This window comes from Haliotis rubra, unplaced genomic scaffold (assembly GCF_003918875.1).
Source record: "Haliotis rubra isolate DU_JTF1 unplaced genomic scaffold, ASM391887v1 Scf176, whole genome shotgun sequence".
Lineage (NCBI taxonomy): Eukaryota > Metazoa > Mollusca > Gastropoda > Lepetellida > Haliotidae > Haliotis > Haliotis rubra.
This window is the reverse complement of record NW_025765736.1, coordinates 83,069-105,816: the sequence shown is the minus strand read 5'-3', so window position 1 is coordinate 105,816 and position 22,748 is coordinate 83,069. Positions and strand designations below refer to the sequence as shown.

The 22,748-nt window shown below is 37.3% G+C and overlaps 2 protein-coding genes across 2 annotated transcripts in view; one reads left to right on the top strand and one right to left on the bottom strand.

Moving 5' to 3' along the window:
• LOC124273051 (dynein regulatory complex protein 1-like) overlaps positions 1 to 611 on the top strand; it is a 48,298-nt gene extending 47,687 nt beyond the window's left edge. Inside the window, 1 exon segment of the mRNA XM_046708263.1 lies at positions 421 to 611. Within this exon segment, the coding sequence (XP_046564219.1) occupies positions 421 to 483 (63 nt within the window). The 3' untranslated portion in view covers positions 484 to 611.
• Positions 612 to 7,098: 6,487 nt separating this feature from the next.
• Positions 7,099 to 22,748, bottom strand: part of LOC124273052 (neuroglian-like) — a 47,118-nt gene continuing 31,468 nt past the window's right edge. The window contains 13 exon segments of the mRNA XM_046708264.1: positions 7,099 to 8,161; positions 8,498 to 8,579; positions 9,299 to 9,433; positions 12,567 to 12,837; positions 12,840 to 12,886; positions 14,093 to 14,236; positions 15,282 to 15,431; positions 16,680 to 16,876; positions 17,383 to 17,479; positions 18,348 to 18,482; positions 19,195 to 19,383; positions 19,855 to 20,045; positions 21,080 to 21,191. Coding sequence (XP_046564220.1) covers positions 7,918 to 8,161; positions 8,498 to 8,579; positions 9,299 to 9,433; positions 12,567 to 12,837; positions 12,840 to 12,886; positions 14,093 to 14,236; positions 15,282 to 15,431; positions 16,680 to 16,876; positions 17,383 to 17,479; positions 18,348 to 18,482; positions 19,195 to 19,383; positions 19,855 to 20,045; positions 21,080 to 21,191 — 1,994 coding nt within the window. The 3' untranslated portion in view covers positions 7,099 to 7,917.

The following is a 22,748-nucleotide window of genomic DNA, read 5'->3' as shown; positions in this document are numbered from 1 at the left end:
AGCCCAGATGCTTATTCAAGGGTGATGTAATGTAATGAAGTTACCTTTAGCCATGATTTTCTGCAGATGTAAGTGATATTGTTTATGCCATGTGAATAATTATTTGCTGAATAACTCTGTAACTCAGGTTTTGGACTATGACTAAAGTCACAAATGTAGACACTGAGATTGAAAATGTGATTCTCACAATACTAAACCATGAGCAGGTTGAGATTTTCCTTGGCCATGTCACTAAATACCATGGTAGAACAAAACTTTCATTTGTATTTTCTTTTTTCAGTTGTTTGAGAGAAAATTATGGCTTTGTATTTACAAGCAATATATTGAAGATACTAATAGAAATTCAGTACAGTGTGAATTATTTTCAGCAAGATTTTATAAATGAGGGCAGACTCTGATACTGTGCTCTGTCTGTTGCAGGTAAATTCAGAGCTTGAGATTCCACCAACCCGTGTTCTTCAGCTGGAGATGAATCCTCAGTGAACAGTCTCACTGACTAAACTTGTATATATACAATTGTACATTATAAGAAAATTTGTTTTCTTAGAAGAAATTATTATTTATGCTGAATAACAAAGGATGGATTTGTAAATAAACACAAATGTAAACACTTACATATTCATGTTGTTTGTTATGAAACTGAATTAGGTAATGATAGTATCATTTCATTACTTTGTGTGTACAAATTGTGTATCAGAGCAAACATGAATAGCAGCTTATTTACAAAAAATATCCACACTGAAAACAAGTGTTCACGACTTCTGACAAAAGTTGTGACTGCCATAATCAGTGTTCATATAGCTGTCTCCAGGCTGTTGCAATGTTGTCTTACTTATGTCACAAATCTTGTGACAGGTAAAGTCAGCAGTGGGGTGCATTCCAATGATGTCATCAATTCATTAAATGAAATTCATGTGTGCATTTAGGTAGTTTTAAATTCTTTGATTTTTTTGCCAGAGGTGATTTTTCCTCCTGCAACTGTGTACAACTTCTGAGTAAAGGATGCTGTTGTAAGCAGTTGTCCTGACAGATATAACAAGCACTGAAGATTAAAACACGAATGTAGAATTTGAAAGGAAGATGTGCTCTGGGAGCAATGCAGACACCCAGTCACAAGTCGGTAGTGACTTTGTAATCATACATGAGGGTGACTTTTATCTGGTGTAATGAAACAGTATCAAGGGTAGTAGGCATTAGAAGAGGACAATGCTCAACTTGTGAAAATGTTTCATAGCGAGATGATTCATTTGCAATATCTTTTTTGATTCCAATGTATAACAATGCTATCTTGAGGCCACTGAAAATCACAAGGACAAGTAAAAAACACTTAAGCACCATTATGTTTCTAAATGTTAGAAGTAATACCAGGCTTAGGTAACAAATAATTAGATTATTTGTGCACAGCTTCAATGCATCTAAAAATTTAAACAGCAACTCAAAGTTGAGGAAGGTTCATGAGTTAGTTTCATGGATGAAAGTAACACCAAAGAAATAAACATAGCACTTTGTGGATATCCTGTATGTATTCTTCTAGTTGTATATTCAGTAATTCCTTGTGACATCTTGTATCCTATCTCCTGGAAAGTTTCATGCTACAGGATCTCACATCTTGCAAAATGGAAAGATCTCCACCAGAATATGCATACCTTAAGTATATATGCATTTTATCAGTATGGCCACTAATAAAAAACAGATTGCATTGCACAAAAAACAATATAATGATGGTAAATTTTAGATAATAATGCAGTCTCATTAAAACCAGATCTTCGACTCCCAGTATGATGCCTCTAGTCTACATCTAGATGTGAAGATATCTGTGTAACTCAGCAAGCGTAGCAAATGTTTACTGAACATTCTTCAACAATTTGAACAGAAATTTAAGATCAGATTACAATCTACAAAAACAGCTTTTTGTCTGAAAATATCAAGTACCCTTAATACAACACTAATAGAATAAATTTTCTTTTTTTCAACTCGTAATGAAATATGCTTTCATGGACTGAATGCTTTTCAAGCAGCATGCCATATTCATGATGTTGAAGTGAAACCACCGTTTATATGAATTGACTGCCCTTGACATGAAAAGGTCAGTGATTGTTAACATGCAAACATGCTGATCATGCTAGCTGCTATGAAAACAAAAAGGTACCATATATCGCTCACGCATTATAGCGAGAATTTCATACCTGAAATTAGGGGGTTAGAAAGGGGTAGCTTTATACATGGGCGGGAAGACCTCTCTATTTTTGACTGGCAATGTCAAAAGGTTCCTGACAGCCAGTGATGTTGTATACAGTATGCTGTTATCAATTGCTGAGGACTTGCTCAATGAGGACACATTTAAAATAATTTGCATCACACATATCCTGGACAGTATTATCATAGAATGACAAGTCATAACAAGAGTCATCAGAAGATGACATATCCCCCCGGCCCCCACATCTTTGAAAGAACAAATCATCTGACAGTTACTTAAAGTCCAGCTTGATTTTAGACTAAGTCCAAATCGTTTCCATGGAAATCATGAATAAAATAAATGACAAAAATCTGCAAATAGCAAAAGGCACCACTTTGGGATCTGCCTCGCATATCTGCCAAGTTTTGCTGAAAGATATTAAGAAGTTTTGCGTTGTGCTCCGGAAACAAAACCTACCCCTCCCTTTTGAGACTAAGTCCGAATTGTTTCCATGGAAACTGAGACAATAATAAATCACAAAAATCTGCAAGTAGCAAAAGGCACCACTTCAAGATCTGCCTCACATATCTGCCAAGTTATGCTGAAAGATATTGAGAAGTTTTCGAGTTGTGCTCAGGAAACGAAACCCACCCCTCCTTTTGGGACTAAGTCGAATCGTTTCCATGGAAACCGGGAAAAATAAAATGCCAAAAATCTGCAAATAGCAAAGGCACAACTTTAGGATCTGTTTCATATATCTATCAAGTTTTGTTGAAAAATATACAGTTTTTGAGATGTGCTCTGGAAACGAAAGCAATCCTTACTTTTGGGACTAAGTCAAAATCTTTTCCATGGAAACCGGGAAAAATAAAAATGCCAAAAATCTGTAAATAGCAAAAGGCACCACTTTAGGATCTGTTTGATATATCTACCAAGTTTTGTTGAAAAATATCGAACGGTCTTTGAGTTATGCTCCGGAAACAAAATGATTACGGACGGACAGACGGACAAGGCGTCGACTATATCCCACCACATTACATGCCGGTGGGATAAAAATCTGCAAATAGCAAAAGGCACCACTTTGGGATCTGCCTCACATATCTGCCAAGTTTTGCTGAAAGATATTAAGAAGTTTTCGAGTTGTGCTCCGGAAGTGAATCCCACCCCTCCCTTTTGGGACTAAGTTCGATTTGTTTCCATGGAAACCGGGAAAAATAAAATGCCAAAAAGCTGGAAATAGCAAAAGGCACCACTTTAGGTTCTGTTTGATATATCTACCAAGTTTTGTTGAAAAATATTTAAAGGTTCTTGAGTTGCTCTGGAAACGAAACCCACCCCTCCCTTTTGAGACTAAGTCCAAATCTTTTCCATGGAAAAGGTTCTGTTTCATATATCTACCAAGTATTGTTGAAAAATATTGAGCGTTTTTTCAGTTATGCTCCGGAAAACGAAGCCCACCCCTCTTTAAGACTAAGTCTAAAACGTTTCCATGGAAACCGAGAAAAATAAAAATGATAATAATCTGTAAATAGCAAAGACACCACCTTAGGTTATGTTTGACATATCTACCAATTTTTGTTGAAAAATATCGAGCGGTCTTTGAGTTATGCTCCGAAACAAAATGATTACGGATGGGCCGGATGGACAGGCAATGATGACTATATCCACCGCATTACATGCGGTGGGATAAAAATATTGACACCAACATAGCACGTGCCAAAACTCTATATTATATATATCCATAAAGCTGGTTTGTTTATAGATATATATATGCGTGCATCACTGAGGATGATGTGTGTGTGTGTGTGTGTGTGCATGTGTGTTTGGAAATGAAGGGTCTTTGTCACAACTTTCATGGACAAGATTTAAGGGGTTCCTAGAATTACACAGCCCAGAAAAGACCCTAGTCTCTAGGACTAAAGCTTCACAGGGTACAGAGTTAAATGGTCCATGTAATTATAAGAAACAAATGTTGATATTGACCCGTGAAGAATCGGGTTAGAACTGGTCTTCAGTAACTCATGCTTTGTCACGTGGTGACTTGCTGCATTGGGTGGTCAGGCTTGCTTACTTGGTTGACACATCATGCATTATCCAAATTGCACAGATTGATGCTCATGCTGTTGATCACTGGATTGTCTGGTCCAGATTCGATTGTTTACAGACCCCGCCCTATAGCTGGAATATTGCTGAGTGCAGCGTTAACAACAAACCAACCAACCAGTTCTTGTAATTCCAGTCCGCTACTGGATACTCTGCATCCCCATGTTTTTCAAAAGCATCCAGGTAATCTGAGGTGATGTAAATATATAACAAAAGAAAAGGCAAATATCATTCAAAGCTTTATTGCTAAGGAATGAGACCATGTTTATAAAAAAAACAGTTTAACAATTACGTGGAAAGGTCCCTCCGGAAATATGATGATAGGTCAATGGCAAGCATTTCATCTACAGGTTATACGCAGCAGTCTATGTACAGATTAATATATACACAACCAGGATACACACAGGGCAAAGACACTGTAGCTGCCAAGAGGACCAATGAGAAAGATGGCAGGTGTCAAGGAATCATTACCTTTCCACAAGGTGTCAAAATTACCTGAAATAAAACTTAGGACACACCTTCAATTTTTCATATTATTTAAAAGCAGATATTAATATCTACTAAATTTCTGACATTCTAGTGTGTCTCAATCAATATAACATTTATTGAAAATTTGATTCATTGGTATCATTGTTGACAAGACAACTGGTAGTTGTGCACCTCTTTTTGCGCTGGTTCTACAAACTGCACACCTTGTAAACAAAGCTTCACAGAGAGCAGGCCTATAGAGCCGTACAACACACTACAAGCAAGGCGGCCTAGCTAAATGCTCAGTCAGGTGCTTTCGCTACCAGCCTATAGCTAAGGTTTTAGCAACATAGGAAAATTAAAACAATTACATTCAATATTGGTGTTACATAAATTCCTTCCTTTGTGATATTTATTTTAATGAAAATGTTTTCCAATATCAACATTTTGATGCATAAAATATATTAATAACCAAACTTAATGACTTAACAATAACCATATTTTGAAGTTTCATGCTGGAATTCATTGGAATGTAACTGCGATATGATTTCTAAGTTCTTCTTGATGTTATGTACAATATATGTGAGTAATCTACACAGGAAAAATGAAAGTGACATTGCACAATGCAGGATACACAATGGTTAACATGGTATTAATGTACAAGTAAAAATGATTTTGCCATCCCATCGGCTAACACCTTTAATGCGTGTAAGGAAGTATAAAATAAATAACTTTTATATACACGAGGGGGTATTCAGTTAACCAGGATGGCAGTTCATATAAAACAACATTTCATATAAAATTCACTTAAAAGTGACTAAACATGTAAACAATTTGAAACAACTCAAGCATTTGGTTGTCCTCTCGTTCACCAACCAATACAGGACACATACTCAATGTCATAAAATCATTAAAGACAATAAAGGAAATTGTTTTGCATAAAACATATCACGACTAGTGAGGAATGACCAAAACCTGAATTAACAAAAGAAATTACAAAAACACACAACTAATGTGAGCATAGTTTTCACTGGAGCAGTAAATAAGTATGAAGGTAAATATTATCACTTACACAACACAAATTAAACAATGTAAACAACATTACGAATGAACTGCTCATACAACATTACTATCTAAATAATATCGGCACAGTCAAAATGGTGACCCGCGAACTCTGCCACCAAAATAATGTTACCTGTCACTTAAGAATAGCATGACAGGCGAATTTCAAAGCATATAAAACTTGAACATTCTTATTGTTATTACAGAAGAAGGAATCTGTTGACATGATTTATATAAATTTTGACGCATAATTAGCATAGATTGAACGGATGACTACAACCAATATTTTGAGTCAACATAAGTGCACTTTTCTTCCATTACACTGCTTCATCCACAACAATCAAATCCAGCAAATGATAAATGGACAAGCATGTTTGTTCAAGAATGCAGCATGTTGGGATATTTTCTTGAAACATGCTTACGTAAAACACATGCTCAATACACACTCCATGATGTATGATCGAATTTGACACCATTCAGTCAATGAACATATGTAGATACATTTGGATACAACTTCTTAAGCTTGACACAACCAAGAGGAGTCATTCAGAACACACATGTATAGCATCAAAGTAACAAAAAAACTATTTAAAAAACTATTAAAAAAACATACAAACAAAAAAAACAGTTGAGTGGAATGGGAACTTTTCAAGCAAGTTAAACTGGAATACTGATAACTTGAAATCTCACGAAATTTTACAAATCCAACGGGAATGTTTCAGATTACCAAGTAATGCCTCAAAATTGCACAAATATACAGATGATATAAAAATAGACTTTGTTCCCATAAAAATAGCTTTTATGGTTTCCAAATCAACATTTTATTTCTTTAAAGATGGTAAATTAATTGTCATGATTCCGTGCAAGTACTTAGACATACTTCAGCTGATGATTCGTTTGAAGACCAAGTACACCGGAGCACCATATGAACCTACCGATCTTACCAGTGTTCTGCTCAAGGCATTCACTAGAGTGAACAGTACTACAAACATTTCGAACATGGGGCTCGTCAAGTTAATACCACACTCAGTTGCAGCTACAATAAGATCCTAACAACATATTTTATCACCATCATGGGATTCAATTCAAATTCAAACAGTACTTCAGTGATGTTAGCTGGAAAGTTTCAGGAAAGTCATCTAAATTAATAACCCTTTACTTTGGTATGCGAAAATCTACAAGGGTCATATATCAGTGAATATAGGATTCAAACCTTATGTTGCCGCGAGGGTATGTAGCTCTGTACACTTAATAGCACCCCAGAAATATAGACAACAGTACTACCTTCCTTTTGACTAAAATCATGTATCATAGTATATACTTACTTTGTATGATATAAGGGTGTGGAAATATCTTGCTTACTGCAAGGTGATGCCATGGAAAATCAAAGGTTCTTGTACATGTTTCATATGGTGAAATAAACACCAGAAATATCAACTAAGAATATCAAAGGTTACCCTGACATCATCAATCTTCTAACTCTTTTCAATACCATCTCAAAAACCCACCATACTATATTTTGGAGGATATGGTTCTCATGGAAGCTGAAGAGTTTGCAGCATAGAGAGACTAGAAACAGAACCTAGCTAGTCATAATGCTAACACTGTAACCATGGTAACAAAGGTTAATTAACAATACACTCCTAATCTCTTCACAAAAGAAAGTCCATCTTTCGGCAAACTTCAAATGGTAATATATCTCTACTCCTTTCTCCTGAATAGGACCGCTGTAAAACAGGCCAAGATGTGTGCGTAGCCAGCACATAAAGGACTGCAGAGCCTTCAGGCACTGATCAGGCTAGCTTGCCCTATTTGCTATAGTATCTGCATAAATGATTCATGCTGCCTGCTGCTTCAAAAGAAGGATAACCAAACCAGCACTCTCAATAAATCCCAAATGTTACCTTAATAATTTAAAACATGTGATGTCATTTCATTTATCAATGCCAAATTTAAAATTAAACATATTTCATAAAAGCTGATTTTACCTCTCTACATTTCAAAATATAGCACTGACTCTGATCAATATCAAGACACTATTGTCCACGTTATGTCAACACAGCTAACATCAAGCCTCAGATCCTGATGCTACGGCAATCTTGTGCCTGCTATATCTGGGACTCGGTGGCGTTGTGGTTCAGAGGCATTGGGCTCTGTGTCACTTCTGGTGTTTTGTTTTTGGATGAGTATTGTCCAATAAATGATCCATCTTCATTGAACTTGGTGGTATCAAAATCACCACCTCCGTACTCCATGAGTGACTCGTCATCATCCCCCATGTCCATGTCATCACCATAGTCAAAGTTGGGGTTCAACCCTCCAGCCTTCTTGCTGGGGAAATCGTCATCACCACTGAAGAGAAAATCAGTTGTTGTAATACTGATACCTTCACGTTTATTTCTTGAGATTTATACGCATTCTCCAGATACTGAAATTGATACAACTTAATTTCACAAAAATCAACAACTACTATTACGAAGCTACAGTAAACTCTCTAACTAGTTTTACTTGACACAGTATTCAAGATGTAACCAATATGAGAACTGAGAAAAATACATGTCTTTGGATTAAAGTGCTCTTGTATACATTATGATGTGGTCTTTTAATGAGTCTTGTAATCTGGAGGTTTGAACAATTATTCTAAGCTGCATAAAGGAAGATTCAATGAAACACAAATAATTGACTTACGGGGCACGAGACAAGTCATGGAAGCCACTGTCCGCAAGATCTTTCTCTGGGTCGATATCATTAGCTCTTTCTTTCTTGTCCACTAGAACACAAAAAGGTCTTATCATGAGATCAAAAGTACTAACATCAAAATACCCATGAGATTTATTGGGCATATCACTACGAAGGACTGGATTGGTTGTCACACTCAGCAATATTCCAGCTGTAAACAATTAAGTGCGGACCAGACAATCTGAGCGCATGAGCATTAATCTACGCATTAAGGATACAATGACATGTCAAGCAAGTCAACAAGCCTGGCAACCTGATCCTGTTAGTCGCCTCTTACGACAAGCATGGGTTGCTCAAGATCAATTCTAACCCAGATCTTCACATGTCCACTACATAGAGAATGAATATTGTTTCCACACTAGCCAACACTATTTAAACTGAAGATATAACCTTTCAAAACAGGAAACAATAGATTGTGATTTCTTCAACTTGTTATGGGATCAACAATAGGATACAGAGACGAAATGGTCTCAGACCTCTCATAACCATTACCCAAAACTTACACAAACACAATGTCTCACATCACAATCTCATAGTGAATGAGTATGGTTTTACACTGCTTCAGCAATATTCCAGCAATATCACGGCATGGCGGGGGACACCAACAATCTCATAGAATATTACAAACATAGACAACATGTAAGGAACTGCATTATGTACTGACCACTAGTGAGTGTGTGTGATATCTTCTCAGAAAGAATCCTTCCTGTTGACTGGAATGCAAGCATTGATATTGGAAGGTTTACTCACATGGATAGGTTCCCTCCTGTCGCTTCCTGTTACAGATGATGGTGATAAGGATGATGACGATGATAAGGATTATGAGAGCAACGATGAGGGCAATCCACCACAGATCCATTCCTGCAGCTACTACTGGTCCAGGTACTAGAACACAAGACACAGTATTAGAGTGCTGCAAAAAATCTCTAACATGCCCTTTCTGACAGTATCTCTCTGACAATATACATACTACACATACAAAACTTAAATTAGACAACACAGACTTAATGGCTAAAAGCTTACACCTGTCTTCAGTCATGCTCATTTGTAGGTGTAAAGGATCTATTGCAATTCATTGCTGCAGTTAAAACCCTTCATTCATGGCAAAAATTAAACTCACAGGAATCATAATTTAAAAACTCATGTTACTTAGAATCATGCTGTGTGTCGTAATCAAAATATGACTACATTCTTGGTTAGGGCCAAAATCACTTCATGAATGGCAGAAATCCATTTTGATAGGAAGTAATTTCTTATGCATAAGATTTATTCATCTAAAAATATTTGAACGGTGTAAATATATGTAGCCAAATTCAGCTGATGGAGTGAAAGTCAAAGTTGAGAAAGGATGAAATATGACTGACTGACTGAGTTTTGGTTTTACGCCGCTTTTAGCAATATTCCAGCAACATCACGGCGGGGGACACCAGAAATGGGCTTCACACATTGTACCCATGTGGGGATTCGAACCCGGGTCTTCGGCGTGACGAGCCAACGCTTTAACCACTAGGCTACCCCACAGCCCCGGATGAAATATGAAATGAGGTTAATGTGAAAGATGTTACTGTAAAATATGGAATTTAAAAATATGGATGAAACTGAAATGTGCCATTTATTAAATCTCTTATTTTTCATTCTGAAGAGCATCAACCTTTCATAGGCAAAACCTGTAAAAGGAAAAAGAACAAGTGTTTGCCACTGATATGGCAATGTCCCCCGCTGCTAAAGAATGGAATATCCATATTTACTACTTTTTATTTCGGGGGTCACACACAAGATGCCTGAAATGCCTGGTGTCTGCATAATCACCCAATGTAGACTGGCAACATAATTGAAAACATTGGGTGAAATGTTTTATGAGATGTGGTGTTGTGGTGACCTTGAAGATAAGGTCAAGGTCACCCAAATCAACTGGTGTCTGTAATCGGCCAATGTATGCTGTCACTAAATTTGAAGACATTGGGTACAACTAGGGCTTCAACGAGTCCATTTTTTTGGACTCGAGTACTCGAGGGGTGAGACTCCACTCGGACCCAAGTACTCGAAATTCATACCTTTCAAGCAAACGATCAATTGTCAAGATAGTTACCTAATCATTTTAAGAAGTGAAATCTCAATCGATGTATAATATTTACTCTCGTCTGCAGACTTGTAACAACTAATACCATACAGCCACACCGTGTGAGGAGTAAACTATTTAATCTAGGTGTTAATAAAAACATTATCAGATGGGTTAAGAATTCAGGGTACATAGAACTCAGTATGTCAGTGTCAATGGCTATCAATCTTCTTTTCTCTCAACCTCTACTGGAGATCCACATGGCTGTGTTCCTTCATCCGTTACTCTTCGTTTTGTATACCAATGACTGTTACTTGTCAATATATGACTTGTTTACTGTGAAATTTGCAGATGACGCCACTGTTACTGGCCTAATTTCTGATTCTGAACATTATTATCGTTAAGGCATTGACAAAACCTTAATGACAGTTTTTTATCAAACCTTTATTCAAAGTGTGTTGACCTACAATTTTCTAAGTTGGTATGGGGATCTGTCTCATCTTAACAAAAACAGACTTTTCAAAATTGTTAATACTGCTTGCAAAATTTCTGGAGTGTATTTTGAGTATAGTCAAAAAGACAGCTAAAATTAGATTTGATAGTTGACATATTTGATCTCACCATTTTGAACTACTTCATTCTGGACGCTGCTGTCGATTACCTTCCCTCAAAACAGCTCGATAGTCTTTCATACCATCAAGTATTCGTGAATGCAACAAATATTTTGAATCACCATTCACAAGAATTATTCGGCCTCTTTACCTATGTGGTTAATTGAATTATATCATGTCAGTTTTATTTGTAAATAGCATTCGTTTTGAGCATGTAATTATTGTTTATATTTTTGTGAACTGTGTATATATTTATTTTGAGACAGTTTGGATGTATGAGAATTTCCTCCGGGATAATAAAGTTTTTTCTTTTTCTTAATATTAGACGTTAACGGCCGCTCATGCTTAGCACATGGCAGACAGTCCGTCAACGTCAATAATTCGAGTTATCTCCCCTTTTCGAGTCCTCGAGTCCTTGAAAATGGACTTGAGTCCAGCTAAACCCGACTCGTCCTCGAGTACCCGTGGAAGCCCTAGGTACAACAGTCCATGAAATATCACGTTAACAAAAGTTTGAAAAGGGGTCAAAGTGTCGTGGTGACCTTGAAAATAATCGACTGGTGTTTGCGTAATCCCCTAATGTAGGCTATCACCAAATTTGAAGACATTGGGTACAACAGTTCATGAGATATCGCGTTAACAATAATCGGGACGTACGTACGGATGCCGCTGAATACATAGTCCCCCGCAAAACAGAGAGAAATTGCAGAGCTCTGGAGAGTACCCATGACAGAATGTTTTACCATGATAAACAGGAACACAATATATTACAAAACTGTTGGGATTAGGCCCAGTTGACGAATGAAATGTAGGACACAATGTATTGTAACAAAAGACAGGTGCCAGTGAACGTCTACAATTACACACAGAAACCTACCAGGAACCAAATACATAAACCATTGCATGTGCCATAAATTGAGATAATTGTGGACACAAAGTCAAAAATAAAGTCATTCACCATTATTTTCATTAATCAAAGAAAATGTTGTTAATGAAAGACTCAAACATTTTTACAAGATCAACCAGGCAATAAGCTATCCAAATAAAATATGAAATAGATATTTATTGACTTATCTAGAAGGTACCTTGAGCACGCCTTGCAAATACCAAACACATTTTAGGCACAAGTTTCAATAAGATCATCCCAAGCTACAAACGTCCAAGATACAGTGGAAACATGTCAGCAGTTGTTGATTTCCTTATCTGTGGTGGATGAACCAACACTTTTTTGTTAGAGCTGAAAAGAACTCAGTTGTAAACAGCTCTTAATCAATGACAACGTAAACAGTTTCACCTCTCAAAATAACCTAATAACAGCCTGCTTACAAGTGTGATATGTACTACTTACCTATAACAGGAAGCTCTGTCACAATAACGTCAATGGCAACAGTCTTGGTTTCAAAGGGATGGTAAAGGTCTCTGTAGTATGTCCCATTTATCTTGTCATAGTCCTCATCACTGAGATTAGTTGTGTTGATGTACGCTGTTTGTGTTGTTTCATTGTAAATAACATGTGGAGGAGAGGTCAACTCGTATGTGACGTTGCCAAACCGCCATCTATACTTCAGAACATAAGCAGGATCTGTTTTTCCAGTCACTGTCAAATTGACTATATCACCTTTCGTAATTTCTTGCGAAGTGAAGGCTCTGACAAGATGACTATCGGTTCTGAAAAATAATACATTCAAATAAGTATTGCCTGATGAATGACAAGTGCCAAGAAAATGAGGAAGATGTTGTCAACAGCCGCTGTTACCAACTTGCACAATTCCATATTCACAATCAACAATAACCAGGGCTCCAGATAACTTTTAGGGGGGTGAGTGTACTTACACATCATATTGCAAGTGGAGGTGTACTGAGAATTTTGAAGGAGTACTGACATGTTTTTGTGTGAGCGAGTTGGTGATGTGGTTTGTCTGGACGATTCATTGATCACTATTTCCAACCATGTATTTGTATTTGAAGACGCGTGAGAAATAACTGAAGCGACCGTGTGATGCACGAAATGTCAGGTCCGACTGGATATAAATAGGAACAGTGTAGTTTTTAGCCAATCGAAAAATAGTGATGCATATTGTTGCATGGCAACGCAAGAAATTCCTACTGTCGGGGTTTCCTCATGTGTCAAATGGTGTTTGGCAAAAGAAACTTGACAAGTATTTATCTGAAATAGATTTCCATTTGCACGATAGGCACGGAAATTAAATGTTGGACGTACAAAGGTATTTATGTGCGTACACAATACGCTTGAAATCTTATATTATGTCGTACTTAATTGATTTTGAGACGTACATTACACCTCTACGCCCCTTATCTGTAGCCCTGATAACATCCTCATGCTTGAAATGGTCACAAGAAAAACCTCATTTTCTGTGTCACCTGCACAACAGCAAATCACACCAATGCCATATCCTACAAGAAATACCCAGCGTCTCTTCATTATTCACCATTGCTCCCACAAAACAATATGGTCTTAGAAACATGACAGTGATCAGGTCTGAACCCAGTATCAAAAGGATTCTGACACAACCAAAAGTTGGTTTGTTGTTTAACTCCACACTCAGCAATTTTCCAGTTATATGGCGGCAGTCTGTAAATGATCATGGTCGGACCAGACAATCCATTGATCAACAACATCAGCATCCAACTTAGCAACTGGATACGATGATATGTGTCAACCAAGTCAGCGAGCCTGACTACCGGATCCCATTAATCCCCTCATACAACAAGCATGGGTTGCTGAAGAACAATTCTAACACAGATGTTCACAGGTCAACACAACTCTGAAAATCTGTACAACAACTGCAGCACCTCAGATGACCTGCCAACCTGTGCACAGAAGAATGATTGCATATGATGCTAAATACTTACCAATAACATTGAGACAGGCATCACCAAATTCGTATCCAATGTTGTTACTGACATTACACTGGAAGCACATGACATCGGTGGCCTTGGTTAAATTCTTGACTGTTAATACCCTTGCGTTATCACTGAACTCATATTTTGGACTATCTGAAAACAAGATGAAAAAATAGTTCATCTATGCAAATATCTTACAACCATGGCACATCTCTCAACATCTAATAGTATGTGTATGTGATTGTGATAGATTAAGGAATATTCCAACTATATGGCAGTAGTCTGTAAATCGAGCCTAGACCAGAAAATCCAGTGATCAATAGCATGAGCATCACTCAACGCAAATGGGAACCGAGATTAAGGAATGCTTTATCATATGATGGATAGTGCTTTTCATGCAATATACAATCTCGTCATCACAATCCAATGAATATGCAAATGACCTAGCAGGAGGTTTAATAAGCTCTATATAACAATACAATGTCAATGTGCTCAATAAACATTGCCTAACATTCGTAACTTATGGTATTGGTTTGAAGATGTGTGGATATCTTAGTAAATAAACCCAACTGCAGATAATTTGGTTAAGATTATAGGCTACTTACTGACTCTTGCATTGTATTCATACAGAGTTTCAACAATTACTTTGAATGAACAACCCTTATTTTGGCTGGTTTGTAGTTTAACGCTGCACTCAGCAATATTCCAGCTATATGGCAGCTGTCTGTAAATAATCGAGTCTTCACCAGACAATCCAGTTATCAACAGCATGCGCATCAATCTATGCAATTGGTATACTGAGTGAGCCTGATAACCCAATCCTGTTAGTTGCCTCTTACGACAAGCATAGGTTACTGAAGATCAATTCCAACCCGGATCTTCATGGGTCAATGAATGAGTTTCCGTGATATTGTAATTATTACAATGAATACCCTTGTAGCATATGCTTCGAATGACATCAAATGATATGTATACAATACGGAAGCTTGGTGAATACTCTCAATATTACACAAAGCATAATACTGACATTTGTACTAACTATCAATAAAATTGCAAATTAAGGAGAGCCCTGATATCTATTGTATTTGAATAATAACAAGAATCTCTTGTCTCTTAAGCCTAATCTCGAGCACGGAACTGGCAACAGATTCAGAATAAATGACCCTGAAGATGAGCCTGTCATGTATAAACAACTTACTCTGAATGGGCATTGGCACTCCATTTCTGAACCATACAGGAGGACTAAGAGCAGTTTCACCCTTTGCAGGTCTAGCAATACATGTAAATACAGCATCTCTCTTTTCTGGGATAGTTTGAGAACTCAGTGCCTGAACCCAGATAGGGCCCGCTGAAACACAACAAGGTGAAGGTGAACAACAAGTAGAGTATTACACTTCTTTAACCAATCTCCAAGCAAAATAATGTCATAGGACACCAGAAATCAAACATAGTTGTCAATGTGTACAATGAGAATAATGCCAATATTAATAAATAGTATAAATTCCTTTTTTGGCTCCAATTACATCATGAAATCTTCTGATATCTCAACAGACCTCCATTTCATTGCCAGCAATCTCAACGTTGAGAGGCAAACAATATCCACCATAGTAATGCAACAGAGCTCGGGCAAGGTTTCAGTACACCCTGTCTTTCTACCAAGAAACCGTAAGCAATTAGTTAAATTGGTTGTTTAGAGGGACTAATGTTGTTATTTGTGATAGAATAAGTTAAGAATAAACTATCATTGTCCTGATCCTGCATCTGTTCCAGTATGGTTCCATTGTCACAAGTCCAGTAGTCAGTATATGTAATGTTAAGACATGGGAAGGACTGATTGTTTGCTTACAGAACCCAGTTATGATCAGTGAAGCCATTACTAAAACATGTGCTGTGAATTTGTTTGATTTACTTGAAAAGGATAGGGCCTGTGTACAATGTAACTGTAGACAGTAGCAATAAGTAAGTCAAATGGACCACCAAGCAATAATGCTTACATTAAGCAATATGGATGAACTGACAGGGTTAACAATACTTCCTAAAAGGCACAATTTCACACAATTTTAACAATATTTGGGACTATATTATATATATATTGGGGCATATGCCAAAATGTTTGCTTCCTATTGATGCAATAAAAGACTTATTTTCCCTTACGACTTTAACCTGATATCAATAATTGAAACTTCTAAGCGAACACTTGCCATATATGGAATGAAAACAATTGCTCGTTACATCGAAAACTGCACGAGGTGTTGTCAGTGTTTGCCAAACTGGTTTCAATCACAAGTTGAGTTACAGGATATTCATAAAGAGCGATCCAAGGGACATAACTCTTTTAGTGTTTATGTCATATTCAGCAGTCAATTTTATATCCAATACATATCACAACATTGTAAAAGTCCAATATGAGCAATGCAATCTCACATTAAGATGACAATACACACTGATATTCTCATGCTTCAGCAGTGTCAACAGTATATTACAAGACACTGTTACAAGAACACTTGCTGGAATAAAGGGCAAGTAACTGTTCTGGATGGGCCACAAGCAAATGTGTAGCTCCCTGTCATTAGCATTAAGTTAACTTTTCACTTACATGTGATGTCCATAAACAAAGACGTTTCACTGCTTCCAGCACTATTACTTCCTTTACACTTGTACATTCCTTCATCTTCCTCTTGCACATTCTTAATTCTCAACTTGCGACCTTCGGTGTCAGCAACATATTCATACTTGTTGTTTGCTGTAATTAGTTTGCCAGACTTGTTGTACCAGGTGATACTTGGCACTGGACTGCAAGTAAAAGATGAAATATTCCAGAAAATATGGTATAATAATTGGCTTAGGAAAGCCTCCAAAACCACCTCATGCATACTCTCCCTGCTCCCAACAGCTTTGTCAAGCAGGCCCTGATTCCATAAAACGATCTTGGCGACATGACTATCGTAAACCAAAGCCTAGGTATGGGAGTTACGATCACCTAAAGATGGTTTTGTTGAACAGGAGCCTGGAACAACTTCATGACACAAAGGAGCAGATAATGGGACAAAGCATACTGAAAGTACACAACAGGGGCCTAAGGTGAATTAACATTGTGTCCAAGTATGATTCCTGTATAAGTTATATAAAATACTCCATGAACTTATCACGAACCATCAATCTGAACCGTTTTCATGAAAAACAGTATATGCATGGAATAGTTAGCAGAAATGGCATTTGAGTTAAATCACAAGTTCTTCAAAGTGATGCAGGTTATAGATGTTCTATACAACATAAAGAAAATAAAAAAATCCACATACTTGCCACTGAAGACACATTCAAGTTCAGCATCTTGTGTTCTCAAAAATACGGCAGGATTAGTGTGGAACTGAGCTCCTGCAGGCACCTGTGGGACAGCTAAAACAAGAACAGGATATTATGATTATCTGCTACAGCAGCTTGAATGGATTATCGCATGAAAGGATGTCTACAACAGCTTGTTTACATATGAAATACCAATGGCATATCCATTTGAGACTTTAACAGTGATAGGTATCATGAGCATGATAAATAGGTTAGTTGAAGTGTACTCTTTCCCATCGGCAATATCATTGGTCATATTTACAAAATGTTCACCATGACTTTGTTTCTTAAAGTCACACTCAGCAATATTCCAGTTGCCAGTATATGACTTGACCAGACACTGTGAGCAGCCATCAACACTATCAGGGTAATAATAATAATAATAATGTGTCCATGCATATAGTGCCAAACTCCACACAAGGTATGCTCATAACGCTAACAATCAAGGCACAGCACATGATTACCCCCGATAACCCAAGCTGCCTGTTAGACGCTAGAAGGTCATAGTCACATGACATATTCCACCGGGTATCCATTTTTCTGCTGGGTGAACAGTGGCAAGTTTGAACAAACTCACTTGCCTAAGGTGAGACCACGTGTATCACATGTGCTTTGTTGTTGGGCAGGACTGATGTCCTAGAAATGCTCAGGAGTCAAGCTGCCAAACATGGTCACACATCCACGGACTCTCCACGCTCAACGTTGCTTAACTTTAACTGATTTGTGCACCTGAGCTCTGTGCACAGGACCACAGGACACCACGAGCAAATCATGACACAAGTATCATGACAAGCAATCAGCCAATGTGCCTGATGACTGTCTGGTCACCTATTACAACTTGCAAAGGTTTATAGGGAGGTAACTATTTTGACCAAGAATCCCCACAGGAACCTTAATGAAATCCTGTGGTTCTATCACTTACAGTCGCCAGAGGTCACTATGATGTCTTTCTCACTGCCAAGCTTGATAATGTTCAATTTGCTGTTGAACATGCCACACTTGTAAGTCTTATCACTTTGCTGATCTTCTTTCAATGTATACATAAAATGAAGAGAACCTGAAAAAAGGTAGAAATATAATAAGCCATAGTTTTATGGGCAATGTTTATAACTGAAATAGTTTTACCTAACTCTGAATCTAAATAATGAGCCTGTGAGTTTAGTTTTACGCCCCTTTAGCAATATTCCAACAATATGGCAGGAGACACCAGAAATGGGCTTCACACACTGAAACCGGAGCTTTGGTGTTACTCCACCGCCCCTAAATAATGATTTTTTGTTATCCCAGATAATCCAAGCTGCCAGTGAGACACTAGAAAGTTAACAGTCATATGACTTATCCCAACGTGTACCCATTCAAAGCTGGGTCAACAGAGGGAATTCAAGAACAAATTCACTTGCATAATTCGAAAGCACACGCGTGATGTGTGTGCTCGGGCAGGACTGAAGTCCTCGACACTCTCAGGAGTCAAGCTTCCAAACACAGGACCACCAGCATCTTATACTATTTTTCATGTTTAATGTTTTCATTGTAAAACAAGTATTCTATTAGTTAGAGAGTGAGTTAGAAAGAGAGTTAGAGAGAGTTAGAGAGAGAGTTAGAGAGAGAGAGAGAGAGAGAGAGAGAGAGTTAGAGAGAGAGTTATAGAGAGAGTTAGAGAGAGAGAGAGAGAGAGAGAGAGAGAGAGAGAGAGAGAGAGAGAGAGAGAGAGAGAGAGAGAGAGAGAGAGAGAGAGAGAGAGAGAATGAATATATATATATGTCACATACCTGAGTTGTCAGTATATATCCTGTCAGAATTTTTAATATCTCCCTGTGTCTCACTTCCAGACACGAAGTACCATGTATATTGAGCTGTGGGGACAGATACAGGCTGATTTTCACACTCAAGCTTCAGGTAAAACCCTTCATTAACTTTTGGTTCTCTGATCAGGGGATCTGGCCAACTATCTCCCATCTCTGGAAATATAGAGAGAATGTTTTGTTCAATAATGCCTTGAACACAGAACAGTATTGGTGTGTGTGCATGAGTTCATGTTTTTTTGGGTGTAATTTGTTAACGTAACCAAAAGGACTTTGCAGTCCAAGACAGGCACGTACATCAGTTTTACCCTGCCCAATGTTCACAACTTCATTTTGTAGGATACTGCTAACATCAAAATGCATGCATAGTGAACACATTACATACTTGAAACTAATTGTGGATCAAATTTCTTGTGCAATTACAGGAATCAGTTGCAAATGACTAAACTTTTTAATTTCCATCTGACTTCACTTTTTGTAAACTTTGCCAACAAGATGAAAATATGCATGACTTTGAAGAACAAATATACTCAAATTTTCCAAACAAGCTGTGATACCTATTCACTTGTATTACAAACAAACTGAAGTACATAAGTAATAAGACAAACATGTACTGCGAACACTTACTGATTTCACGCAGCGTGATGACAGGGGACATAGCAGCTGCAATGATGCCGGTGGATATCTCATTCTCAGCAAAACATTGGTAACTTCCTTCCTCTCGGTCTGTGAAGCCGGTGATAGTCAATGTTCCAGTGATTGGATCTGAAGCAAAAGCTACTCCCTCTGCCGGATCCCCATTAAACTCCCAGCGGTATCTGCAATTGGAGTAATGAAAACATTCTTGTTTGAATAACCTATAAAACTGAAATACTAAAGATAGCAGAGAAAGTACTTCAGCTAACTAATTTCTTGAATTAAATAAATGAAATGGTTGGTTATGGGAAAAGGAAATAGTTGCGACATGATAACTGACTTGCGATAGAAAGAATAAAAAGGCATTGTGATGTCTCACATCACAGCACTTTCAAACTGGTGTTTACAGGATGGCAACAGGTCAATCGGCATTATCAGAAACAGTCATCCCTTGCAATAACGCTCTTACGATACCACAGATTTAGTTAAACCATGGGGTAATCTGTGGCTCCTACTAAATTAAGCGATTACACATCTTCACGTCATTGAGAATAGCATATCATCACAAATGGGCTGTTGTGCTCAAGTTAATCATGTTGTAAACAAGGGAAATTCAGAACGGATCACAATAAAAAGTTTTCATTGTACATATCCTGGCATTATGGTTTTTCAGATGCTTTAGATCACATGAATAGCGAAAATCGTACTAACTAAAAGACAACTTTATAATAAAGACAAGCTATCAGCATAGTAATCACGATGTTTGCTGTGATGTAACACACCACGTTTGGCACAAGTAAACCATTTCCGCCTGAATCTTCCTCGATTCCATTTCATAGGATTAAATTTTGTCCAATTTTCATTCATCAAAAACTGTTTACAGTAACATCGGTGAAAACGAATGTGAAATGGCATGCCTATTCATCGCATTCCATGCGTGTACAACTTCCGCTTACCATGTTGGTGAGGGTTCGCTTTTCGCTCCTACCTCGATAGCACCAATTTCACATTATTCTCAGCAATCATGAACTGATTACCGAATCGTCATCCATTGACCCTGAGACCCACTTCATTGACTCATTGAAGTCATATTTAAGAATTAATTGCGAACATTTGGGTATTGCGACTGAATTTGAATCTGTTACAATACTGTTTTATCACTGAACACACTTGAAATTACATTACATTACAATTATTGCAATACTGAATTACATACTGGGGTTTAGGTTCCCCTTCCGCCTTGCATTGTAAGACAACTGGTGTATCATCAGATGAGCTAACATCAAAAGTCTGTGATGCCTCTGGTTCCGTAATCTTTGGTGGTTTGTCTGGAAGAACAACATCAATTATTTAATTCACAGTAGAAACTATGTAGTCACCAACAGCTGTTGAAACAACTTTGAAATGCCAACAAAATCCAATGACACATTTTCAGGGACATACCATACACAAATTGTGAGTCTATGACATGTGAATATGTGCAAACACCTAGTAGCGGGTACAGCAACATGCAGTGAACTTGGACAAGTACTGTGACTATGTGTCCCAGTCCACCCAGCTGTGAATGGGTACCTCGTTAGAATGAGAAAGCCACAATAACTCGGCGTGCCTAGTGGCAGTAAGAGTTGTATACTCCTAGGGAGTTGAGATTGATAATACGATGTGCTGTTGAGATTGACATCCAATGATCGAGGGGAAAAATACCAGCCCCTTGAGCATGCACTGGCTGCGTGCGTGGATATGTGCGCTATATAAATATCCTATAATAATAATACATAGTGTAATACCAAAATAATATGTAATTTTTTGAGTAAAATTGATATTTTATACTTATCCTGACTCATGCTCTTTTGCTTGTCTTCTTCTTCTTGCGAACATAGTGGAAACACTTGTATCTCCCTAATTGAAGTTCCCTTTAATAAAGAAATCACTAATTAGTACACCACGAGTTACCTCCCTTCCACAAGCGCGGGAACGAGGGCGCCACCTCCACCCATGTGCCTCACTCTCTCCTCATATACTGAGCCCAACATTTGAATTTTCAGGGAAATCCAAAGTGTTATGGGGGGAGGATGGGAGGGCTTACCTCATGAGTCAGGATAAGTATAAAATATCAATTTTACTCAAAAAATTACATACTTTTCCTTATCCTGACTCATGCTCTTTTGCTTGTAGTATCCGACGGAAAAGGAGGTGGGAATATATAATACTTTGGATTTTAATAATTAGTGATTTGAATTGTGATGATTGTAATAACCCTATGGGAACTTCATAAAGGCATTGAACTGATGAATTCCTGCTGCTAACTTATCAGCTGCCATATAAAGGTTATTACAATTTACTTACTTATTATGAGAAAGGTATATATAACATTAATACAATGCTTAAGACTAATAGACTTAAGCTTGTTAATATGATAGCATAAACTCCTTAGAGTTTGTAAGCTAAAATACTTTATGATATAAACATAGTACTGAGTTTAAAGTATGATTAAACTGAAGCTAAATATGTGATAGCAAAAAAAACTCCTAAAGCTTAAGACATGATGAAACTTAAGCTAAAGATATAATAGCAAAAAACTCTTTAGAGTTTGTTAGCTAATATACTTATATGATATAAATATAGTATTGAGCTTAAGATATGAAAAAACTTAAGCTACATATATAATAGCAAGAAAAACTCCGTAGAGTTTGTTAGCTAGTACATGTTATAATGTACCCATAAAGCTTAAGACATGATGAAACTTAAGCTAAAGATATAATAGCAAAAAACTCTTTAGAGTTTGTTAGCTAATATACTTATATGATATAAATATAGTACTGGGCTTAAGATATGAATTAACTTAAGCTACATTATATATAATAGCAAAAACTCCGTAGAGTTTG